Raw genomic sequence first — 18,613 nt, 5'->3', positions numbered from 1 at the left:
CCCCCGTTCTTATGGGACTTAGCTGTTGAAGACGCTCTTCGGGACGAACCTGGCTTCCCAGTACGATGGTTCTTCGTCCAATCCCTGCAAGTCCCAGGGCAAGGCTCTGCGGCTGGGCTCATCCAGCCTGAGGCCAGGCCTCTACCATTACTGCTTCATGGCGCCCTACACCCATTTCACTCAGGCACTGGCCGATGCCAGTCTGCGCAACATGGTGCAAGCCGAACAGGAACAGGACACCTCAGGGTGAGTCCCAGTGCGACTGTAGTTGCCCTCTCCGTCTCTCGCAGGCTCAAACTCCTCCTCACATGTCCACTCAGACATTTTACAGAATTCCGTCTTCCCTGTGGTGCCTTCTGAACAGTTATCCTTTTCTTCTGTCTCTTGAACAGTGTAAATTTTCTTTCTTCATCTATGTATCCATTTTGAGCAATAGCAACCCAACCCTTTTCTGTATGACAAATATTAGATTTCTTGCACATTTTTTCAATGAGTAATAGCAGATATGTGTTCTGCATTGCAAGTCTGTATATATGTCTCAACATGGTTACTAATGAGATCCTTTTGACCCCCCTCAGGTGGTTTGATGTGATGCAGAAAGTGTCCAACCAGTTGAAATCCAGTATCACCAATGTTACCCGCCACCGAGGGGATAAGGTAAAGCCATCTCACTGTTTCTGCCACTGAATTGGTGCATGTTGGTAGCTGTCAGGGAACAGATAGTAGTCGACAGCTGTACAAATGGAGCTGAATGTCACCGCTTTGTTGGTCAGTGAAGATGTGATTGAAGCTTGATTAATATACTTGCTGTGTTCAACAAATACAGGTGGTGCTCAATGGTAGCAGTCATTTCTTTCACACACCACTGCACTAAATGCCTCCGGTTCAACAACATACCTCCATTATTGTGACTGACCAGCTTAAAGTTTTACACTGCTGCATGCATGTCGTAAGTGTTAGGCCACCTGCTGGCTCCCTGCAGAGTGTAGAACTATAAATTGTTTCTCCTGTCTGCAGAATGCAATCCACAACCACATCCGTCTGTTTGAGCCGCTGGTGATCAAGGCACTGAAACAGTATACCACCAGCACCTCCGTTCTCCTGCAGAGGCAGGTCCTGGATCTGCTGGCCCAGCTTGTGCAGCTGCGCGTCAACTACTGCCTGTTGGACTCAGATCAGGTCGGTAGCTCAGCTGTAGTCTCATCTGTCATATACGTTTGACATTGCATACTAATAATTAAAGAAAATCTGTTGTTATATAGTTTTTACAGATTTTCTTTTCTAGCATGGCCAGATCATGTGTTAAGTTCTTCCTGTTTCTGACTTTATTTTATTTACAGGTGTTCATTGGCTTTGTTCTGAAGCAGTTTGAATATATTGAAGTTGGGCAGTTCAGGTAAGAGCCTTGGAATGACGCTACATTATTCTGAGATTAACATAATAAAATGATGTGAAATCTAATCTTCAAGGCTTTGGGCCTTAGTTGGGTTTTATAGCACAGCATCTTATGTTTGTGGATGAATGAACGAGTGATGCCAATGCTGAAGGTGATGTGTTTACACGCTCTTCTTTGTCAGGGATTCCGAGGCCATTGTACCGAACATCTTCTTCTTCCTGGTGCTGCTGTCATATGAGCGGTACCACTCCAAGCAGATCATCAGCATCCCCAAGATCATCCAGCTGTGTGATGGCATCATGGCTAGTGGCAGGAAGGCTGTCACTCACGGTGAGCTCTGCCCAGTGTTTAAGAGAGAGGTATACTTGGGGTCAATCGGCATGTTTGCAAATGGGAAAATATCCACTTCTGAAAAAATAGAACCTCAGATATTCAGCACTCTCTCCCCCCCCCCCCCCCCCCCCCCCTTTCTTGCATTTGTATATGGTTCCTTGATGTAAGAATGAAGCTAGGACCAGAATTCTGTTCATAACTGCATAATTCCAACCACTGTGTGGCAAACAATAAAAGCTTAATAGTACAGATTCATTCTTTTGATTAATTCGTGGGCTAGGTTCTGTAAAAATGTCAGCTAAAGCTATAATTAGTTGAAAATTCACTGTACAGCTTCTATTTGTTCCATTTTCATCAGCTAGTCGTCTTATGTGGGTTGCTGTGCTCCAGAGCCTATCGTGGAAGCATAGGGTATGAGTAAGGGAATACCATGGATAAGATATCAGTCAGTCGTAGGCCTTTTAGAAGCTTTTGTTGACTTGTCTCAAAGATTTGTAACTTGAGGAACCAATGCATAAGGCCAGTTGTCACCAAATGATCACAGAACTTAAAATGACCTTAATTCTTCTTAGAAGAATGCATTTAGGCCTGCCAGTGGAAAGACATGAAGTGTCAATAAATGGCCATTGTCATGAATAAAAAAATTGCACTTTATTACACGATGAATCCTGGTGTTTTGCCCTGAGGTACAGAGCCGTATAGTATTAATGCAGTAAATGCGCTCATGAATTTCTCCCGTGGTTGATCTTGGCCTATGTCACAGTAGCAGACTGTAGTGCTGTCACTAGAGGAGCAGACAGCACCAGTGCAGACAAGTCACTTTGGAGGAAAATGTCTGCTAAATAAATTAATGTAAATGTAAGCCGTTATCATCACTATTCAGTTGTTTAGTAACAGCACTCAGTCTCTGGGAAGTATTGGTAGAGCCTTGGCCAGGCTTCGCTTGGGTTTCTCCTGTGACCGTGGCTGATGTGCAGTGAACCTGCACAGTGTCTCCATAACCGCTACTCAGAAAATCTATTCAGTATATCTGGTTGCCGTTTGCTTCGTTTCCTGAGTCGATGCTGATACCATAGAGTTCTACGACAGGATGTTATTGTTCCTCTTTGACCTCTCTACCTGCTGTTTTTTGGCTCCCTGTTGAAATACTGCTTTACTTTTACTTACCTCTGAATGAATCCCTCATCCAAATGCGTGTGCAGGTCTGCCATATGGCTGAATGGCCTCGCCAGACTGTTTCATATTTAATGAAGCATAAACTCACAAGTGTAGCTGTGCAGTGTTCTGGCTGTAAATTTTGTTTTTCTGTGCTTTCCATTTGTTTTGAGGTTTTTGGTTTTGCCCTCCTCTCTGTTCTCTGGGTATCACATTGTTCGTTAGCTCATGACATCTGTTGTTCCCCACAGCCATCCCTGCACTACAGCCCATCGTCCATGACCTGTTTGTGTTACGAGGCTCCAATAAGGCCGATGCAGGCAAGGAGCTGGAGACCCAGAAGGAGGTGGTGGTCTCCATGCTGCTTCGCCTCATCCAGTACCACCAGGTATACTGCTTCTACCAGCTCCTTCTGTGGTCCATGGCTAGTTGCCGCTGCAATGTCTGAACGTGTGTTTTCCTAACGTATCTGCTCATGCGTGCTTCTCGGCCGTCACCTGCAGGTCCTAGAGATGTTCATCCTGGTGCTGCAACAATGCCACAAGGAGAACGAGGACAAGTGGAAGAGACTGTCACGCCAGATTGCCGACATCATCCTGCCCATGATTGCCAAGCAGCAGGTATGTTTGGCTTTGGTAGTCTAAATCACTGGGTTCTTTCCATTTGTCCCAAAACACAGTTACTGAAGTGATATGAATGTACTTCTCGTAGTTCATAACATGGTTTTCGAACACCCAAGGCTGAAAGGAAGAGGATGCTTTTCTGTGCTGATTAGCAGAGGATGTCAGGAAGCCTTGTTCTGCAGATGCATTTGGACTCTCATGAGGCACTTGGGGTTCTGAACACGCTGTTTGAGACGGTGGCCCCCTCCTCCCTGCGGCCGGTGGACATGCTGCTGAAGAGCATGTTTGTGACCCCAGGCACTATGGTGAGTCCATTTGTCCGTGTCTCATTATTTTTATTGATCTGTGTGTGTGTGTGTGTGTGTGTGTGTGTGTGTGTGTGTGTGTGTGTGACTAGCATGGCGATCAGCTGAGTGTTTTCCCCTTGTTCCCAGTCGTCAGTCAGCACGATGCAGCTGTGGATCTCAGGCATTCTGGCAGTGCTGCGGGTGCTCATCTCCCAGTCCACGGAAGACATTGTGCTGTCCCGTGTGCAGGAGCTCTCTCTCTCGCCCTTTCTCCTCTCCTGCCCTGCCATTGAGCGGCTCCGTGATGACAGCCACCGTACAGTTCCACCTGAGGAGCTCAATGGGGATCCGCAGCGGCCTCCTCCGGAGGAGACTTTCGCAAGGTGAGCCACCGAGACAGGAATGGTTAATCAAGAAAGCCTAAATCTCTGGAAATTAAGCGACTGCTCAAAAGCTGTTTTACGTGTTTGCCAGGTCATTTTAATACAAATTCATTGTTAAATGAAAAAAACTGTCCCTTCAGAAACAATTCTTTTAATGTTGTGCAAGGGTTACAATGAACCTTTCCTTGCTCTTGTTACATCATTCCAGTCTTTAGCTAAAGCCTTGGACACCTCTGATGGTTGCTGTTAATTTGGGTGCTGCCTTTGTGTGTATCTGTGTCAGGTTCCTGCTACAGCTCGTGGGTGTGCTCCTGGAGGACATCGCCACCAAACAGGTGAAGGTGGACATGAGCGAGGAGCAGCACACATTCTACTGCCAACAGCTGGGCACCCTGCTCATGTGCCTCATCCACATCTTCAAGTCTGGTAATTGCTGCCACTGGTGTCTTTTTGAGCTCTGTGTCTGACAAGGGGCTGCATATGTTGAGTGTTGGTGAACTATCCCACACTGAGTGGCCATTTTTGTGCTGTCTTGATGTTTTGCTAATTCTTTTGGAAATTGAAATGTGAAGCTATCAGCAGAGATCTTGTCACTGTAGGTCAGTGGAGCTGCTTTGGGTTAGCTCTTCCCAGCTTTCCATCAACAGACCCATTCAGGACTACTCTGGTTAAGTTTTTTATTTTTGCAGGCATGTTCCGGCGTATCACAGCTGCAGCCACCAAATTGCTGAAAGCAGAGGGTGGTGACGGTAACTTCTATACTCTGGAGAGGCTCAATAACCTGGCGCAGAGCCTCATCACTACCCACCCATCCCTAGTGTTGCTCTGGTGTCAGATCCTCCTCCTCATCAACTATACCAACTACGCCTGGTGGTCAGAAGTACACCAGACACCCAGGTATGACGTATTGCCATATGGGGGGAAGCTCATGATTCAGAGTCTTAATGCAGAAGTCTGTTAAGGATCAGTGCTTTTGGGTGGAATGGAGGTTAGGGTCAGATTGCGAAAGATGCCATCATACTGTCGTCTTCTCTTTGCAGGAGACACAGCCTGTCCAGTACCAAGCTGTTGAGCCCGCATTCCTCGGGGGATGGGGAAGAGGACAGACCAGAGTCTCGGCTCGCCGTGTGCAACAGAGAGATCGTCCGCCGGGGAGCCCTGGTCCTCTTCTGCGACTACGTGGTGAGCTGCCTGTACTTTGCATTTCAGGTTGATCTGTTGGTCACTTCTGGTGATGAGGAGGTGGCAGATTTCTTGAGATTAAATGGTGTCTCACCTCACTCGCTTCAGTGAATGATGTGTCAAATTTGCCGCTTGCCCTTCCCGCTCTCTCAGTGCCAGAACCTGCATGACTCGGAGCACCTGACGTGGCTCATTGTGAACCACGTGCGGGACCTGATCAGCCTTTCTCATGAGCCTCCGGTGCAGGACTTCATCAGCGCTGTGCACCGCAACTCTGCGGCCAGCGGCCTCTTCATCCAGGCCATCCAGTCGCGCTGTGAAAACCTGTCCACTGTGAGTCTGTCCCTCTTTGGACTCCTTCACTCCTGCTGTAAAGTTTTAGTGCAGACATCTGTTTCACTGTATCTCAGCCCTCAAGACTTGATTTTTTTTTTTTTTTTTTTTTTTCTTGGCTTCAGAAAAAGGAATTGAAATTCTCCTAATAATGTTTTCAGAAATATGTCCAAGTCTTATAAATCCATATTTTAGCCATGACTATAGTTACTTCACTTTTTGAAAATCATGCAACTGTATTGTCAGGTATTAGGCTGTGCGTGCGTGCGTGCGTGCGTGCGTGCGTGCGTGCGCCATATTCAGGATCTGCAGTGTGACCCAGTCTGCTTGACCTGTGTAGCCCACAATGCTGAAGAAGACTTTGCAGTGCTTGGAGGGAATCCACCTTAGCCAGTCAGGGGCGCTACTGATGCTCTATGTGGACAAGCTAATCAACACTCCGTTCCGTGTACTGGCACGCATGGTGGACACTCTAGCCTGCCGGCGTGTGGAGATGCTGCTGGCCGAGACTCTCCAGGTATATTCTCTCCTGAATTACATTGTCTTAATGACTACAGTACATCCTCCCAATAGGAGATTTTCACACTTCCTGCCTCCCGTTTTCCTCCAACCCTTACAGAACAGTATAGCCCAACTTCCAGTGGAAGAGTTGGATCGGATTCAGGAGTACCTGCAGAGCAGTGGTTTAGCCCAGAGGTAGGCTTCCTGCTGCATGGTATGGGCTTTGAGGCCCCAGCATCGAACTAAGCAAAGTGAACTTCATCCGTTACCTCATCTTCCTCCCCAGGCACCAGCGGCTCTACTCCCTACTGGACAGGTTCAGAGCCACCATCGCAGAGGACACGAGCAGCCCCCTGCCACCCGTCACCTTGCACCCTCTCGATGGAAAACCTCCACCTCCACCTGAGACAGTCACACCTGATAAGGTGGAGCCTGGAGGGCATTAGCTTTCAATAGCTGCTTTTTTTTCCGCAGTCATCATCTGCTGTTTAGTCAGCTGGATTTGAGTCTTGCAGAATTATTTCCAACATGTATTTATGGTGGTGTTTTGCTGGAGCTGTCTAGTGCTCTGTCTGTCACAGGACTGGTATATGGCGCTGGTAAAGTCACAGTGTTGCCTGTGCTCTGACACTGCCTTGCTGGAGACAACTGAGCTGCTGACCAAACTGCCCCAGGAGGAACTGTCTTCCGTCATGACGTGCAAGGTGAACTGTTTGTTTTTTTTTTTTTTTTTTTTTTTTTTCCCTGCATGTTCTCAGGTGTGATGTCACAAGCAGCAGGTAGCATAGTAGTTAGAGCTTCTACGTTGTATTTGAGTCACCTGGGTTCAAATCCCACATCCTGCTGTAGTACTCATGGTCATGGTGGTGACCCTGAATTGATAGAGTAAAAATTACACTGCTCTATAATTGTAAGTAGTTTTGGAGAAAAGTATTGGCTAAATGAATTAACATTACGGACTGGTTACCTGTCAATGGTTTTAATTATCTTCACTGGATACATGATTTCTAAATATGAATGGATGGAGGTGGGTTTCTAGCTGCCGCACTGACCATGTCCGTGTTGTTGTGCCACTAGGAATTCAACCTGAACTTTCTGTCTACATGCCTGAGCTTGGGTGTCCAGCGTCAGCATCACGACCAGGACGGTGTATTGCTGGAGACCACACTAAAGCTTACCCTGGACCATCTCTCAAGGACCATACAGCTACTGCCCAACCCACACAGGCCATTTTTGCCTCCAGCCAATCCAGGTGACCCTGACTATTGGGACAAGCTCTCCGACATCTATGGTGAGCTCCCCTCCACTCCATTGTCTGGCTCATCCCTTGAAGCTCCTGTCCGATCTCATATTCACTGTCTGTGTCCCAGGGGAGCCGGCTTTCTACCACACAGTGATGAGCCTGTGCAGAGCCCTCAGTCAGTACCTGCTGGCCCTGCCCAAGCTTCCTGCTGCACAGCAGATCCCCAGGGACCAGGAGGCCCTCATCGTCAGGTTCACTGTGGTGATCATGGAGGTACATGCTGAGACCTGTACTTTTTACAGCTGCACTGTTATCTTCTATATTTGCTAAGGGCAAATATAGTTATAAGTTATATATATATAATATATAAGTTCATAGAAATACATGGGGTGCTGAACTTACAAACACGTTTGGGAGCGAAAGTCTCATAGTTACTCTAATTATTGATAAATCCAACTGCTACCTCACAGACAATAAAAGCTTAATAAAAACTTCTCTTGATTTATTTGAGGGTTGAGTTTGGAAAAAAAACTAAGACGAGTAATAATGAATTTTAAGAAAATCCCCTAAGACTTTTATTTATTCCATTTTCACCAAGAGCTCAATCAGTGGTCACTGTGGTCCAGAGCTTAGGCTGGAAACAGCAGTTTAGAAACAGGGTGCACTGGATAGAACATCAATCTGCTGCAAGCCTTTTATGTATTTGAAGCGACTTTAAAATTAACAGAACGGCAGGTGACATTTATTCTGCAACAAACATTTTTAACTGAAGAAGACGCAACAAAAAATAAACTGGATCTTGAAAAAAATAGTATTTCTTATTGCACTGTTTTAAGGAAGCATAACTAATGCAGTGATGTTAATATAATGGACAGCCGAGTCCATCGCGTTTTTTATAATTCTCCCTCTTCTTTCTCTGTCCATGTTTTCCTCAGATGGTGCTGTGGCGTCTTCTGCAGGACCGGGTTCCCCTGAGCATAGACTTACAGGCAGCTCTGTCCTGTTGCTGCCTGGCTCTGCAACAGCAGGCGATATGGACCCTCCTGGCCTCGGTTCCCTATGCCAGCCATGCCTGCTCGCTCATCCACTGCACACGCTTGCTCATCGAGGCAGGTTCGCTCCAGACTCCACCTCCTACCTGAGACCCCTACCTAATTTGTGTCTAGTCTTCGATGAGTTCGTTAGCCTGATAAACTGTCTGCATGGCATATGAGCAAGCAAGTATTTATTAGTGGATGATTCACTGTAGGAAAGTGTTGGCCAGTGTGTCCCCGCTGTACAGATCCTCATGAGAGGCACTGATGGAAGTATGTATCCATCCCCTCAGTGGCAGTAAAACCTGGAGAGCAGCTCCTGCAGCCAGACAGAAAGAAGGGTTCCTCTGACAGGAGTAACGAGGAGGACCAAGTGGACTCTCTGTCTGGAGATGGTGAGTCTCAGCCTTTCTCTTGATATAGAGCTTCTTTGGCAAACAATGGTTGGTGAAATGTCTTACTGACTCTGGTCCTTCATACCGACCTCCACCTCTTTCCTTCCAGGTGTCTGCGTGCGGCGGGCGTGTGAGGTCATGTCGGAGCTGGTGGAGGGTCTGCAGAGTGTGCTGGCGCCAGGTCACCCCAGGAATGCCAGGATCCCAGCCTTCCTCACCCCAACGTTGCGCAACATCGTCATTAGCCTGGCTAGGCTGCCGTTAGTCAACAGCTATACCAAGGTGCCTCCACTGGTGAGGAGGACCTTTTATAATTCACATCTTTTATACATTATTTAGTTTCAGCTGCCAATTAAGAACTGTTATAAGCTCTTCAGTTTACTCCTGTGAAGGTAACTTCTGTTTCTGCACTGAAAGTGGAGTTTGTTGGTGATCCAGGAAGCAAAATCGTGTTGCTCTGTATATGATGTGCCACTCCGCATGTGGAAGGACACTATGTGAATGTTGTTCACCGATGTCTCCTCAGGTCTGGAAGCTAGGCTGGTCCCCCAGGCCGAGTGGAGAGTTTGGCACGTCCCTGCCAGAGATCCCTGTGGAGTTCCTGCAGGAGAAGGAGGTCTTCAGGGAGTTCCTGTACCGCATTAACACCCTGGGTATGACAACAAGCAGTACTGGAAATGTTGAAACTTCACCATGTGTTAGCAGTGCCTTATGACCTTGTGTACACCACTGAATACAGTGGGGTAATGGTGAAGGACTGAGCTTATGCTGGAGCAAAGAAGCTTTGATAACTGAGTTCAGCTGCAATGTGTGTGGCAGGGTGGAGCAGTCGTACGCAATTTGAGGAGACCTGGGCCACTCTGCTAGGGGTGCTGGTCACCCAGCCAATCACTATGGACCACGGGGAGGAGAGTCAGCAGGAGGTGGGTCAGATAAGTTAGGCAACACCTAAAATTCTCCACAATGTGTTTAATTCACATTTCATATACTTTAATATTTGGTTAGTTGCACCCTGTTGTGAAAATGAAAATACTATTTCATACCTAACAAAAAGAGCCCAAACTGTCGCCGTGTTCAGAAACACTGTCTAGCTTGAATGATTATGTTGATGTATACGATTGTAGTCTTTTACATTTCTTAGGATTTAGTGTTGATTCACATCAGGCCAAGCACTGCCCAGTTCTGCACCATCATGTACTTGGCTGGACAGTGGAGAGTCACAGTCCTGATGGGTGAAGGATACTCTGTACTGCATGTCACAGGAGGACCTGGAGAGGACCCAGATCAACGTGCTTGCTGTGCAGGCCATCACGTCTCTGGTGCTGAGCGCCATGACGCTCCCGGTGGCTGGGAATCCTGCCGTTAGCTGCCTGGAGCAGCAGCCCCGCAACAAGACCCTCAAAGTGCTGGACACACGGTAAAGAGGCTGCCCGCAGAGTTACCGCACTTGTCCCACCTGGGTGTATTTTCAGTGTGTAAACTGGCACAGTAACAAGTTCTCAGGAAGAAGGTGCAGTGAGCCATAGTTTGTTCAGTCAGTCAGTCAGATTTTATATAGCATAGTGCATGAAGACTGGCATGTTGTCACAGAGCATTTGATACTGCAGAGGGGATCAGTGATGAGAAACCCTTCTTTCTAAGTACAGCAAGTAAGTAGAGTGACAGTTTCTCTAAATGTTCAAATCTCAATCAACATTGATTGAGGAAAGTTCAGCAAACTCTGCTAATTTGGTGGCCTGGGCACCAGAAGGCCAAGACCTCACTCGGAGCCATGTGCAGTATGGTGAAACAGGTGTTGACATTCCTGGTAGCTGGTGTGTCCAGCATCTCTGACACCGCACCTTGTGTCCCTTGTAGGTTCGGGAGGAAGCTGAGTGTTATTCGTGGCATGGTGGAGCAGGAGATCCAGGCCATGGTTTCCAAGCGGGACAATATTGCTACACACTTCCCATACCAAGCCTGGGACCCTGTGCCCTCCCTGAGCTCCTCCTCCACTGGTTGGTTTCTCTTTGTCTCAAACACACTTGTCACAGACTGGGCAACTGCTCACTGTGGTGAAACTCCTGTCCTCTTGTAATGACAGATAGTGGCCTCGATATGGAGTTTAAAATATACCCATATAATTTTGAATCAAGTTTTGTTCACTATCACCAGTTGCAAATGATTTCGATTGCTAATGATGGGGCAGCAGGTGGCATAGTGGTTGGCGGTATTTTAAGGACCCAGGTTTAAAACCCCGTTCCTTCTGTAGTACCCTTGAGCAAGATACTTACCCTGAATTGCACCAGGAAAATTGCTCTGCTGTATAAATGTGTAAATCATTGTAAGAGCTTAATACTGTAAGTCACTTTGGCGAAAAGCCTGCTAAATGAATTAATAACGAATCATGTGTCCTACTAATACAATGGTTTAGGCCTATATTAGTGTTCACTCTAGCCTATGAACATAATATACTAGTTTATATGTATGAGCAAAGATACATGCTATAGTAGTGCAATGATTTTATAGTTTTGGTTTAAATTGATCTGTGCTGCTGTACTGGTTTAGGTGGCCTGCTTGCATACGTGTACCTGTGTGTAGGTGTGTGTACTTGTACCGATGTATGAGCTGATATAAATGCTGGATGTTGTGTCCAGGGACCCTGATCAGCCATGAGAAACTCCTCCTGCAGATTAACACAGAGAGGGAGATTGGCAACATGGAGTACAAATTGGGACAGGTGAGAAATTGTGGGACTTAACACTCACGGAAGACTTTCCTGTGTCACTCAGTTTTCTTGCTTGTAGAACACACCATGACCTCTAGTTGTAGTAAGACAGGAAGCTGCATTTTAGTAACCAAGTCCAAGAGAAGTTTTGTTCCGCTTTTGAGCCATTTAAACTGACATTTATTCGTGGTGTCAGATGCTGTGAATTCTGTAAGGCCCCAGAGATCTGACAAGCAGGGGCTGAGAAGAGATTTCGAGCCTTTAAATTAAGCATTTGCATGTGTTTTCCCCATGCTGAGGAAAGTATATTACTTAAGATGTATGCAAACAAGTAATGGGGCTGCCAGTGTACTAGAAGTAATGCCCTGCAACTGTTTCTATGGACCACTTGAGGTGATGTACACCCAGCCTAATGAGGGAAGAAATTGTTTTGAATTCTTTGTTTTTAAAAAAAAAAAGAAAAAAAAAGGTTGTTTTGGAAGAGTGTCTGTGACTGTGTTGTCTAAAGCGGATGTTTATGCTGGAATGAAAATGAAATTGATGCAGAAAAACTTAAGTTGCTCACTGGACTGCCTTAAATTTTTAAAACGTCACACTACGTACGAAACTTTCTGTATACGTTTCCGAAGCACTGTGCAGAACACAGATTCTAGTCTCATGCCATAATTGTGTACTTGTTCCAGACTGTTAGCTGCTGGCGATGCGTCAGCAGTGTGCGCGTTACCGAAAACGGAGCTATGAGGAATGGGGCCGAGCTCCTGCGCAGCCCCTTTTGGGGATCGCGCTACGGTTTTGTTGACCCTGTTAAACTGTGACCGAGATGTTTGCACCCCATCAGGTCTCCATCCATTCTGTGTGGCTCGGCAACAACATCACGCCTCTGCGGGAGGAAGAATGGGGTGACGATGAAGAGGATGAAACGGACGCTCCAGCCCCAACATCACCCCCCACCTCTCCCATCAACTCCAGGTGCGGACACACATCCTGTCCATTACTTTTCACTCTTAGTAGTACAGGTAACAAACACACGTACGCACACCCTTTGAGGAGTGCTTATACACTCTGTTCCCCCCAGGAAGCACCGGGCTGGTGTAGACATACACTCCTGCTCCCAGTTCCTGCTGGAGCTCTACAGCCAGTGGATCTTGCCTAGTAGCCCAAGTCACAGGAAGACCCCAGTGGTCCTGATCAGCGAGGTGGTGCGCTCGGTGAGTAGATGAGCACCTCAGTGTTCCTCCCGGTGCCACAGGATCAGGGCCTGTCTCATTGTCCCACCTGCCCTTCTGTCCCCTCGTAGCTGCTGGCCGTGTCTGACCTGTTCACGGAGAGGAACCAGTTTGAGATGATGTACAGCACGCTGAGCGAGCTGCAGAAGGTTCACCCGGCCGAAGATGAAATCCTCAACCAGTACCTGGTGCCCGCCATCTGCAAAGCAGCTGCAGTACTGGGCATGGTGAGTGTGTGCGCTGTCTCTGGAGTCACTGTTTCTTTTTTTTTTTTTTGGTACCACATTTGGCTCTCTGTACAGAGTAATTTTGTTTGAGATGTACTGGTGCAGTTGTTTTTTTCTAAAACTGCACGAAGAGACAGGAATGCATTTCCATACACGATTGTACACTTTTATAAGGTACTTAAACACACTATATTTCTGTGCACATTGATGCTTGTGATGAAAGCTTTTGACAGATATGATGGTACTGAATGTGATAACTGATGAAAGGTTTCATCGCTTACTGTGTATTCCCAGCGTTGAACAGCAGATATATTCTTAATGCGTGAGTTTTGTGACTAGGAGACCAGTGTTTGACATCTGTGTGTTCCTTGCCTGGGCCCATGACCCTTCAGGACAAGGCCACAGCTGAGCCGGTGTGCCGCCTGCTCGAGGGAGCCCTTCGCAGCACCCACATGCCCAGTCGCATTGGCGCCCTGCATGGTGTTCTCTACGTGCTTGAGTGCGACCTGCTTGATGACACTGCCAAACAGCTCATCCCTTTTGTCAGCGAGTACCTGCTCACCAACCTGCGTGCTGTTGCCCAGTGAGTCTGTGTGTACACACACACACACACACACACACACACACACACACACACACACACAGAGATATACATGCAGAACCTGTGAAAGTTGGTGTTGTCATTGTTATGCATAAAATACATTTTGTCTTGGTATCTTAATTTTAGGCACCATTTTTCCATTAGAAATAATGGTAATTGGACCCTCTTACAGCAGAAATTCACCCACCGCAGTGATTACATGGAACAACCGATATGTAAAGAAGAGATGTGTGTGTTTTACACATATATTATCTGTAAATGTATTTAAGTAAGACTTGGAAACATAGAACTCGTACCTGTCTGGCCTGATCCAAACTGTTTGTGTGTGTGTTCCCTTTTGCAGCTGTGTGCACCTGCATAATCAGCAACATGTGTTAGTGATATGTGCAGCTGCATTCTACATGATGGAGAACTACCCGCTGGACGTTGGGTCAGAGTTCACCGGCGGTGTAATCCAGGTCTGCATACTTGGAGAACTAGACGCTGACGTTGATGCTTCATTCTGTGGAAATATAAGAAAATGTTAGGAGACTGCAGTGATAATGTAATCTGCACGGGTGTACATGGCAGTATGTAGGACAGTGGCATTTCACGACAAAGGCTGCTGTCTGAGTCAGGTTGACTTTTCTTACGTAACTTTGTCTGAACTTGATTACATTTTTTTGCCACATTACTTTATTACATTCATTTAGCTCACGCATTTCTCCAAAGCAAATTACATTTTACCCATTACACAGCAGGGTAATTTTTACTGGAGAAATTTAGGGTAAGTACCTCGTTCAAGGATACTACAACAGGAGGTGGGATTTGAAACGTCACCCTCCGAGTTCAGTTGTGGCATCTCTACCCACTGCACCACCTGCTGGCTATTTGTGCAAGTTGCATATCCCAAATGGCTTCAATAAAACACTAAGATGTATAGAGTCAGTTACCTTAGATATCTAAGCAACAGCTGGAATTGCATTATTTATCAGTATTATTCCAAATATAAATATGAAGGTTAAAATTCTCAAAAACTGGTGTCATGCCCCCTGTAAATTAAAATGAGTCTTTCACACTGCATTAAATGAAAATTGTTGCAGAATAAAGAGGGATTTTATAGTTTGTCCTTCCTTCCTGCTTATTCCTTCAATAATGCTAGGCGTGTGGGGTCATGGTGTCAGCCAGTGAGGAGGCCACGCCCTCGGTAGTGTACCACTGTGTGCTGCGTGGCCTGGAACGCCTCATGCTCTCGGAGCAGCTCTCCCGACTGGATGCTGAAGCGCTGGTGAAGCTGAGCGTGGACCGTGTCAACATGCCCAGCCCCCAACGAGCCATGGCCGCCCTGGGCCTCATGCTCACCTGCATGTACACAGGTGAGCACATTGTATTTCTTGGGGGTCTCATGTGCCCAACACATTTGATCAAACATGTCTCGTGTTGTGTGTTAGCAGTAACAGGAGAAATCAGAGCAGGTTTACTTTTAGTGTTTTGTGTTGTACTTTGCAGTAGTTTTTGATGATGTGATTTAGACTTCTGGAATTAGTGAAACAGATATGCCACCTGACAAATTGATGATGGTAATATTAATTTGAAAACAGTAATTTTTGCTGCTACAAAGAACAAGTGCTGGTTTATTACAGGCAAAGAGAAATGCAGCCCCGGCCGGACCACGGATGCCGACCCTACGGCCCCCGATAGCGAGTCGGTCATCGTGGCCATGGAACGCGTCTCTGTGCTCTTTGACCGGTACGCACTGCTGCCTGCCATATGGGACCTAACGGGGTCTACTGTAGATTTCACACAACCGGTTCCTAGGTTGAGTCATTTGTGTGAACAGTAATGGATATTTATGCATTGTTTTGATACAGCTAAAAACATAAGGGATCCGAAAATGATGCGGTTTCATCACTTTACGCAGCTTCTTATTTCTCTGTAGGAAATGTGAGCCTGCTCTCAGTGGCCTTTGGGCTTTTGTCCTTTGTATCCCACTGCAGGATCAGGAAGGGCTTCCCGTTTGAAGCTCGCGTGGTGGCACGAGTTCTTCCCCAGTTCCTGGATGACTTCTTCCCCCCGCAGGATGTCATGAACAAGGTCATCGGGGAGTTCCTGTCCAATCAGCAACCGTACCCACAGTTCATGGCTTCTGTGGTCTACAAGGTTAGGGTTCCGTAAGATCCACCTCACTTTGAATGTCTCCTCACAAACAAAACTGATTTAGATACCAGATGTCTGCCCTGGTCTGTCTCCTGAGTATTGTTTCCTATTCAGATGAACACCATATGTTCTCTACTTGTGCAATCATGCATCATAAAGAAAGAGAAAGAAAAGCATGTTGTTATTGTGTTTGTGTAATGAAGCTCTCTACTTGGCTGAAAGTGCTGCTTTTTTCTGCTTATCTATTTGTCAAAAGTACTTTACCCAAGGGCTCCCCAGCGGAGCTACATAGGACAGCTGACTGACTCTCTGAAAAGTGTTTGTGTCGCTCGCACATCTAAATGCAGTGTGCTTTTGATAAGAGGCCTGTCCGTCACAACAGTCATCCAACCACCCTCACCAGGTGTTCCAGACGCTGCATGCCACAGGCCAGTCGTCCATGGTGCGTGACTGGGTGCTCCTGTCGCTGTCCAACTTCACCCAAAGGACCCCGGTGGCCATGGCCATGTGGAGTCTGTCTTGCTTCTTCGTCAGCGCCTCTACCAGCCCCTGGATCTCTGCTCTGTATCCTGACGAGTCTCCCATCTCTCAAAAGCTTTTCGTTTCACCTGCTGTTTTCCTTTTTTCTTTTTCTCCATCCTGCTCCACAAGGTTTTGCATAATTATGGCTACATTAATAAGGCCGGCAGTCAGATCATCTTGAACATAAGCTCTGGACGCTTGAGATTTGAAGTTCAGAGAGAGCATGGGTCTTATATCTGACACTTCAATGTTTCAATGCTTGTTCTTGATATGACACTGTACTAATGCACAGGGATCAGTAAGGGTGCAAGTGTGTGTAGAGTGTGGAAAAAGTACCTGTGTTCTCCTTAACCTGTCTGTCCTCAGCCTGCCTCATGTCATCAGCCGTATGGGCAAGTCGGAGGTGGTCGACGTGAGCCTCTTCTGCCTTGTAGCCATGGACTTCTATAAGCATCAGATCGATGAAGAGCTGGATCGCCGGTCCTTCCAGTCCGTCTTTGAGATGGTTGCGATGCCTGGCAGCCCTTACCACCGGCTGCTAGGCTGCCTGCACAACATCCATCAAGTCACCCCCTTCTGAAGAGGCGCCTTGATCGGGTTTGCGTTCGAAGGTGAGGGGTGGAGGGTGGGCGTCATCGCTCTCACCCCTCCTCCAGCACCGGAAGGCATAGTGTCCCACTGCCACTAAACTCGCATCTCCTCCAAGAAAAATATTGTCTTTTAGCCCCTCACAAACAGTCTGGCTGTAATGCTTTTCGGTTTGGCTTTGGCCCCTGCACTGACCTGTACATAAGAGTTTTGTCAGCACTTGAAACTAAAGTACATATGAATGAAAATTAATTGAGACTTTTCTTGAAGGGACTGCAGAAGCCATGTCTAAGAGGACCTCCTATAGTTAAAGGAAAGTACTTCTATTTTTGGGTGAGCTTTCTTACAGAGATTGAATTGATTACTATATACGATGGGCCTGGGAAGTGCTAGAAGCCTGCTTGATATTGTCAGTGGTTATCCTTGTAGTTTTTATTTTTATTATCACTGTTCGGTGCTGATGAAGAGCGGGAGAGTCCAGGGTTCAATATTGTTGTGAAAATGAATTTTCTAAATAGCCATAGTGAACTGACAAGGCTGAGGCTGTGTGACTGTGTGCTGCAGGGAAGTCACAGGTCGTTCTTGGCATGTTGCAATCATTCCCTATATGCAGTGATTCGGCAAAGTATGTGTCTGTGAATCTGTAAAGAGGCAAGGGAAAAGAAAATGCTTTTTTTTTCTTGTTTGTGCTTTCTTAATTCTCAGGATGTAAGAAGTGATATACTGACTGGAAGTATCTTTCAATGGAAACATGTCTATATCTTGTAAAGTATGTACAATTGTAAAACCTGTGGTGCACGAGATCTGTGTTTAAAAATCAAAAAAAAAAAAAAAAAAAAACACAAAGAAATCCTGAAACTGAACACGACGTTGTTTCCGAGGGTCTTTCCACCACTCCAACTGTGTGCGAGCACAGGGACTCGCCATGTTAGTGTCGCGCGGAGCTGAGAACGGCCCTCCGTGCTCCTTCAATCCAACACGTTCCACACTAAGCAATAATCTAACTACTCAACAAGTACAGCTCACTCTGTGCAAACAAATTATGTCCAGACAGACTGAGCGACCGACCTCCGCTTTAGAGGTGTCTTCATGTGTGATGGGTGGTCACATCTGGAGTGGATACTCAACTGTAAATATGAGCATTAGTTAAGCGAATCAATATTCTGTGTATATTTCAGCTGAAGCATGCTGTAGTCTGCGTTTGAATTGAAGCGGCTCTTTTTCCACATGGTGTTGGTCTTGTAAAAGGGGGCTACTGCTTTGGCAACAGTGGTGCAGGAACAGCTCAGTCTCATGGAACTGGAAGGTTTGTTAGCAGTCAGCACATAATACACAGTTGCTTGCCGCAGCGTTGAACAGGTTGTCTTGTTCCGGTATCTCAGAGCTTTAAGCTGTATTTCCTTAGTTGAGGATTATAACAGCACCCCCATTGTTGTAGTAATCAGATTCAGCGCTGTTTAGCACTCAATTTACATAGAGCTATTGTGTCTCAAGTGTGTTTTACTCCTTCTCAAAGCTCATTTGCTGACAGCGGGTCACTAGCATCACACCACAAGTACAGCTGTTTTGGCAACAGGACTAAATGGTTTTCCTTTTCTTTTTTAAAAAAAAAAAAAAAAAAAAACTGTAATAGCTGTAAGTATGTTGTTTTTCCACAATAAATGGGGAAACTCACTGATTGGAAACTGTGTCCAAGAAACGTATATTCACAAATGCCAAGCAAGGCTTAGGAAAATACTGT

The 18,613-nt window shown here is 46.4% G+C and overlaps 1 protein-coding gene across 5 annotated transcripts in view; it reads left to right on the top strand.

The window, feature by feature from the left end:
- The window catches only part of htt (huntingtin), a 39,998-nt gene extending 22,267 nt beyond the window's left edge, over positions 1-17,731 (top strand). For all 5 annotated transcript variants that reach the window (XM_029258854.1, XM_029258853.1, XM_029258852.1 and 2 more), the window contains 37 exons: positions 23-246; positions 579-657; positions 1,018-1,179; positions 1,341-1,396; positions 1,578-1,726; positions 3,136-3,272; positions 3,388-3,504; positions 3,690-3,812; positions 3,942-4,177; positions 4,461-4,603; positions 4,867-5,074; positions 5,218-5,359; positions 5,513-5,692; positions 6,033-6,209; positions 6,312-6,388; positions 6,480-6,618; positions 6,775-6,897; positions 7,271-7,484; positions 7,564-7,709; positions 8,372-8,549; positions 8,764-8,865; positions 8,975-9,159; positions 9,392-9,518; positions 9,685-9,788; positions 10,128-10,282; positions 10,723-10,862; positions 11,502-11,584; positions 12,411-12,541; positions 12,648-12,780; positions 12,870-13,025; positions 13,418-13,608; positions 13,970-14,084; positions 14,768-14,981; positions 15,249-15,354; positions 15,603-15,765; positions 16,166-16,326; positions 16,651-17,731. In XM_029258854.1, the coding sequence (XP_029114687.1) occupies positions 23-246; positions 579-657; positions 1,018-1,179; positions 1,341-1,396; positions 1,578-1,726; positions 3,136-3,272; positions 3,388-3,504; positions 3,690-3,812; positions 3,942-4,177; positions 4,461-4,603; positions 4,867-5,074; positions 5,218-5,359; positions 5,513-5,692; positions 6,033-6,209; positions 6,312-6,388; positions 6,480-6,618; positions 6,775-6,897; positions 7,271-7,484; positions 7,564-7,709; positions 8,372-8,549; positions 8,764-8,865; positions 8,975-9,159; positions 9,392-9,518; positions 9,685-9,788; positions 10,128-10,282; positions 10,723-10,862; positions 11,502-11,584; positions 12,411-12,541; positions 12,648-12,780; positions 12,870-13,025; positions 13,418-13,608; positions 13,970-14,084; positions 14,768-14,981; positions 15,249-15,354; positions 15,603-15,765; positions 16,166-16,326; positions 16,651-16,864 (5,490 nt within the window). In that variant the 3' untranslated portion in view covers positions 16,865-17,731. The remainder of the gene's footprint in view (positions 1-22; positions 247-578; positions 658-1,017; positions 1,180-1,340; positions 1,397-1,577; positions 1,727-3,135; positions 3,273-3,387; positions 3,505-3,689; positions 3,813-3,941; positions 4,178-4,460; positions 4,604-4,866; positions 5,075-5,217; positions 5,360-5,512; positions 5,693-6,032; positions 6,210-6,311; positions 6,389-6,479; positions 6,619-6,774; positions 6,898-7,270; positions 7,485-7,563; positions 7,710-8,371; positions 8,550-8,763; positions 8,866-8,974; positions 9,160-9,391; positions 9,519-9,684; positions 9,789-10,127; positions 10,283-10,722; positions 10,863-11,501; positions 11,585-12,410; positions 12,542-12,647; positions 12,781-12,869; positions 13,026-13,417; positions 13,609-13,969; positions 14,085-14,767; positions 14,982-15,248; positions 15,355-15,602; positions 15,766-16,165; positions 16,327-16,650) is intronic.
- The last annotated feature ends 882 nt before the right edge of the window (positions 17,732-18,613 follow it).

Source organism: Scleropages formosus, chromosome 16 (genome assembly GCF_900964775.1).
Source record: "Scleropages formosus chromosome 16, fSclFor1.1, whole genome shotgun sequence".
Lineage (NCBI taxonomy): Eukaryota > Metazoa > Chordata > Actinopteri > Osteoglossiformes > Osteoglossidae > Scleropages > Scleropages formosus.
The sequence above is the reverse complement of the archived record's forward strand: the minus strand, read 5'-3'. Positions and strand labels throughout refer to the sequence as shown.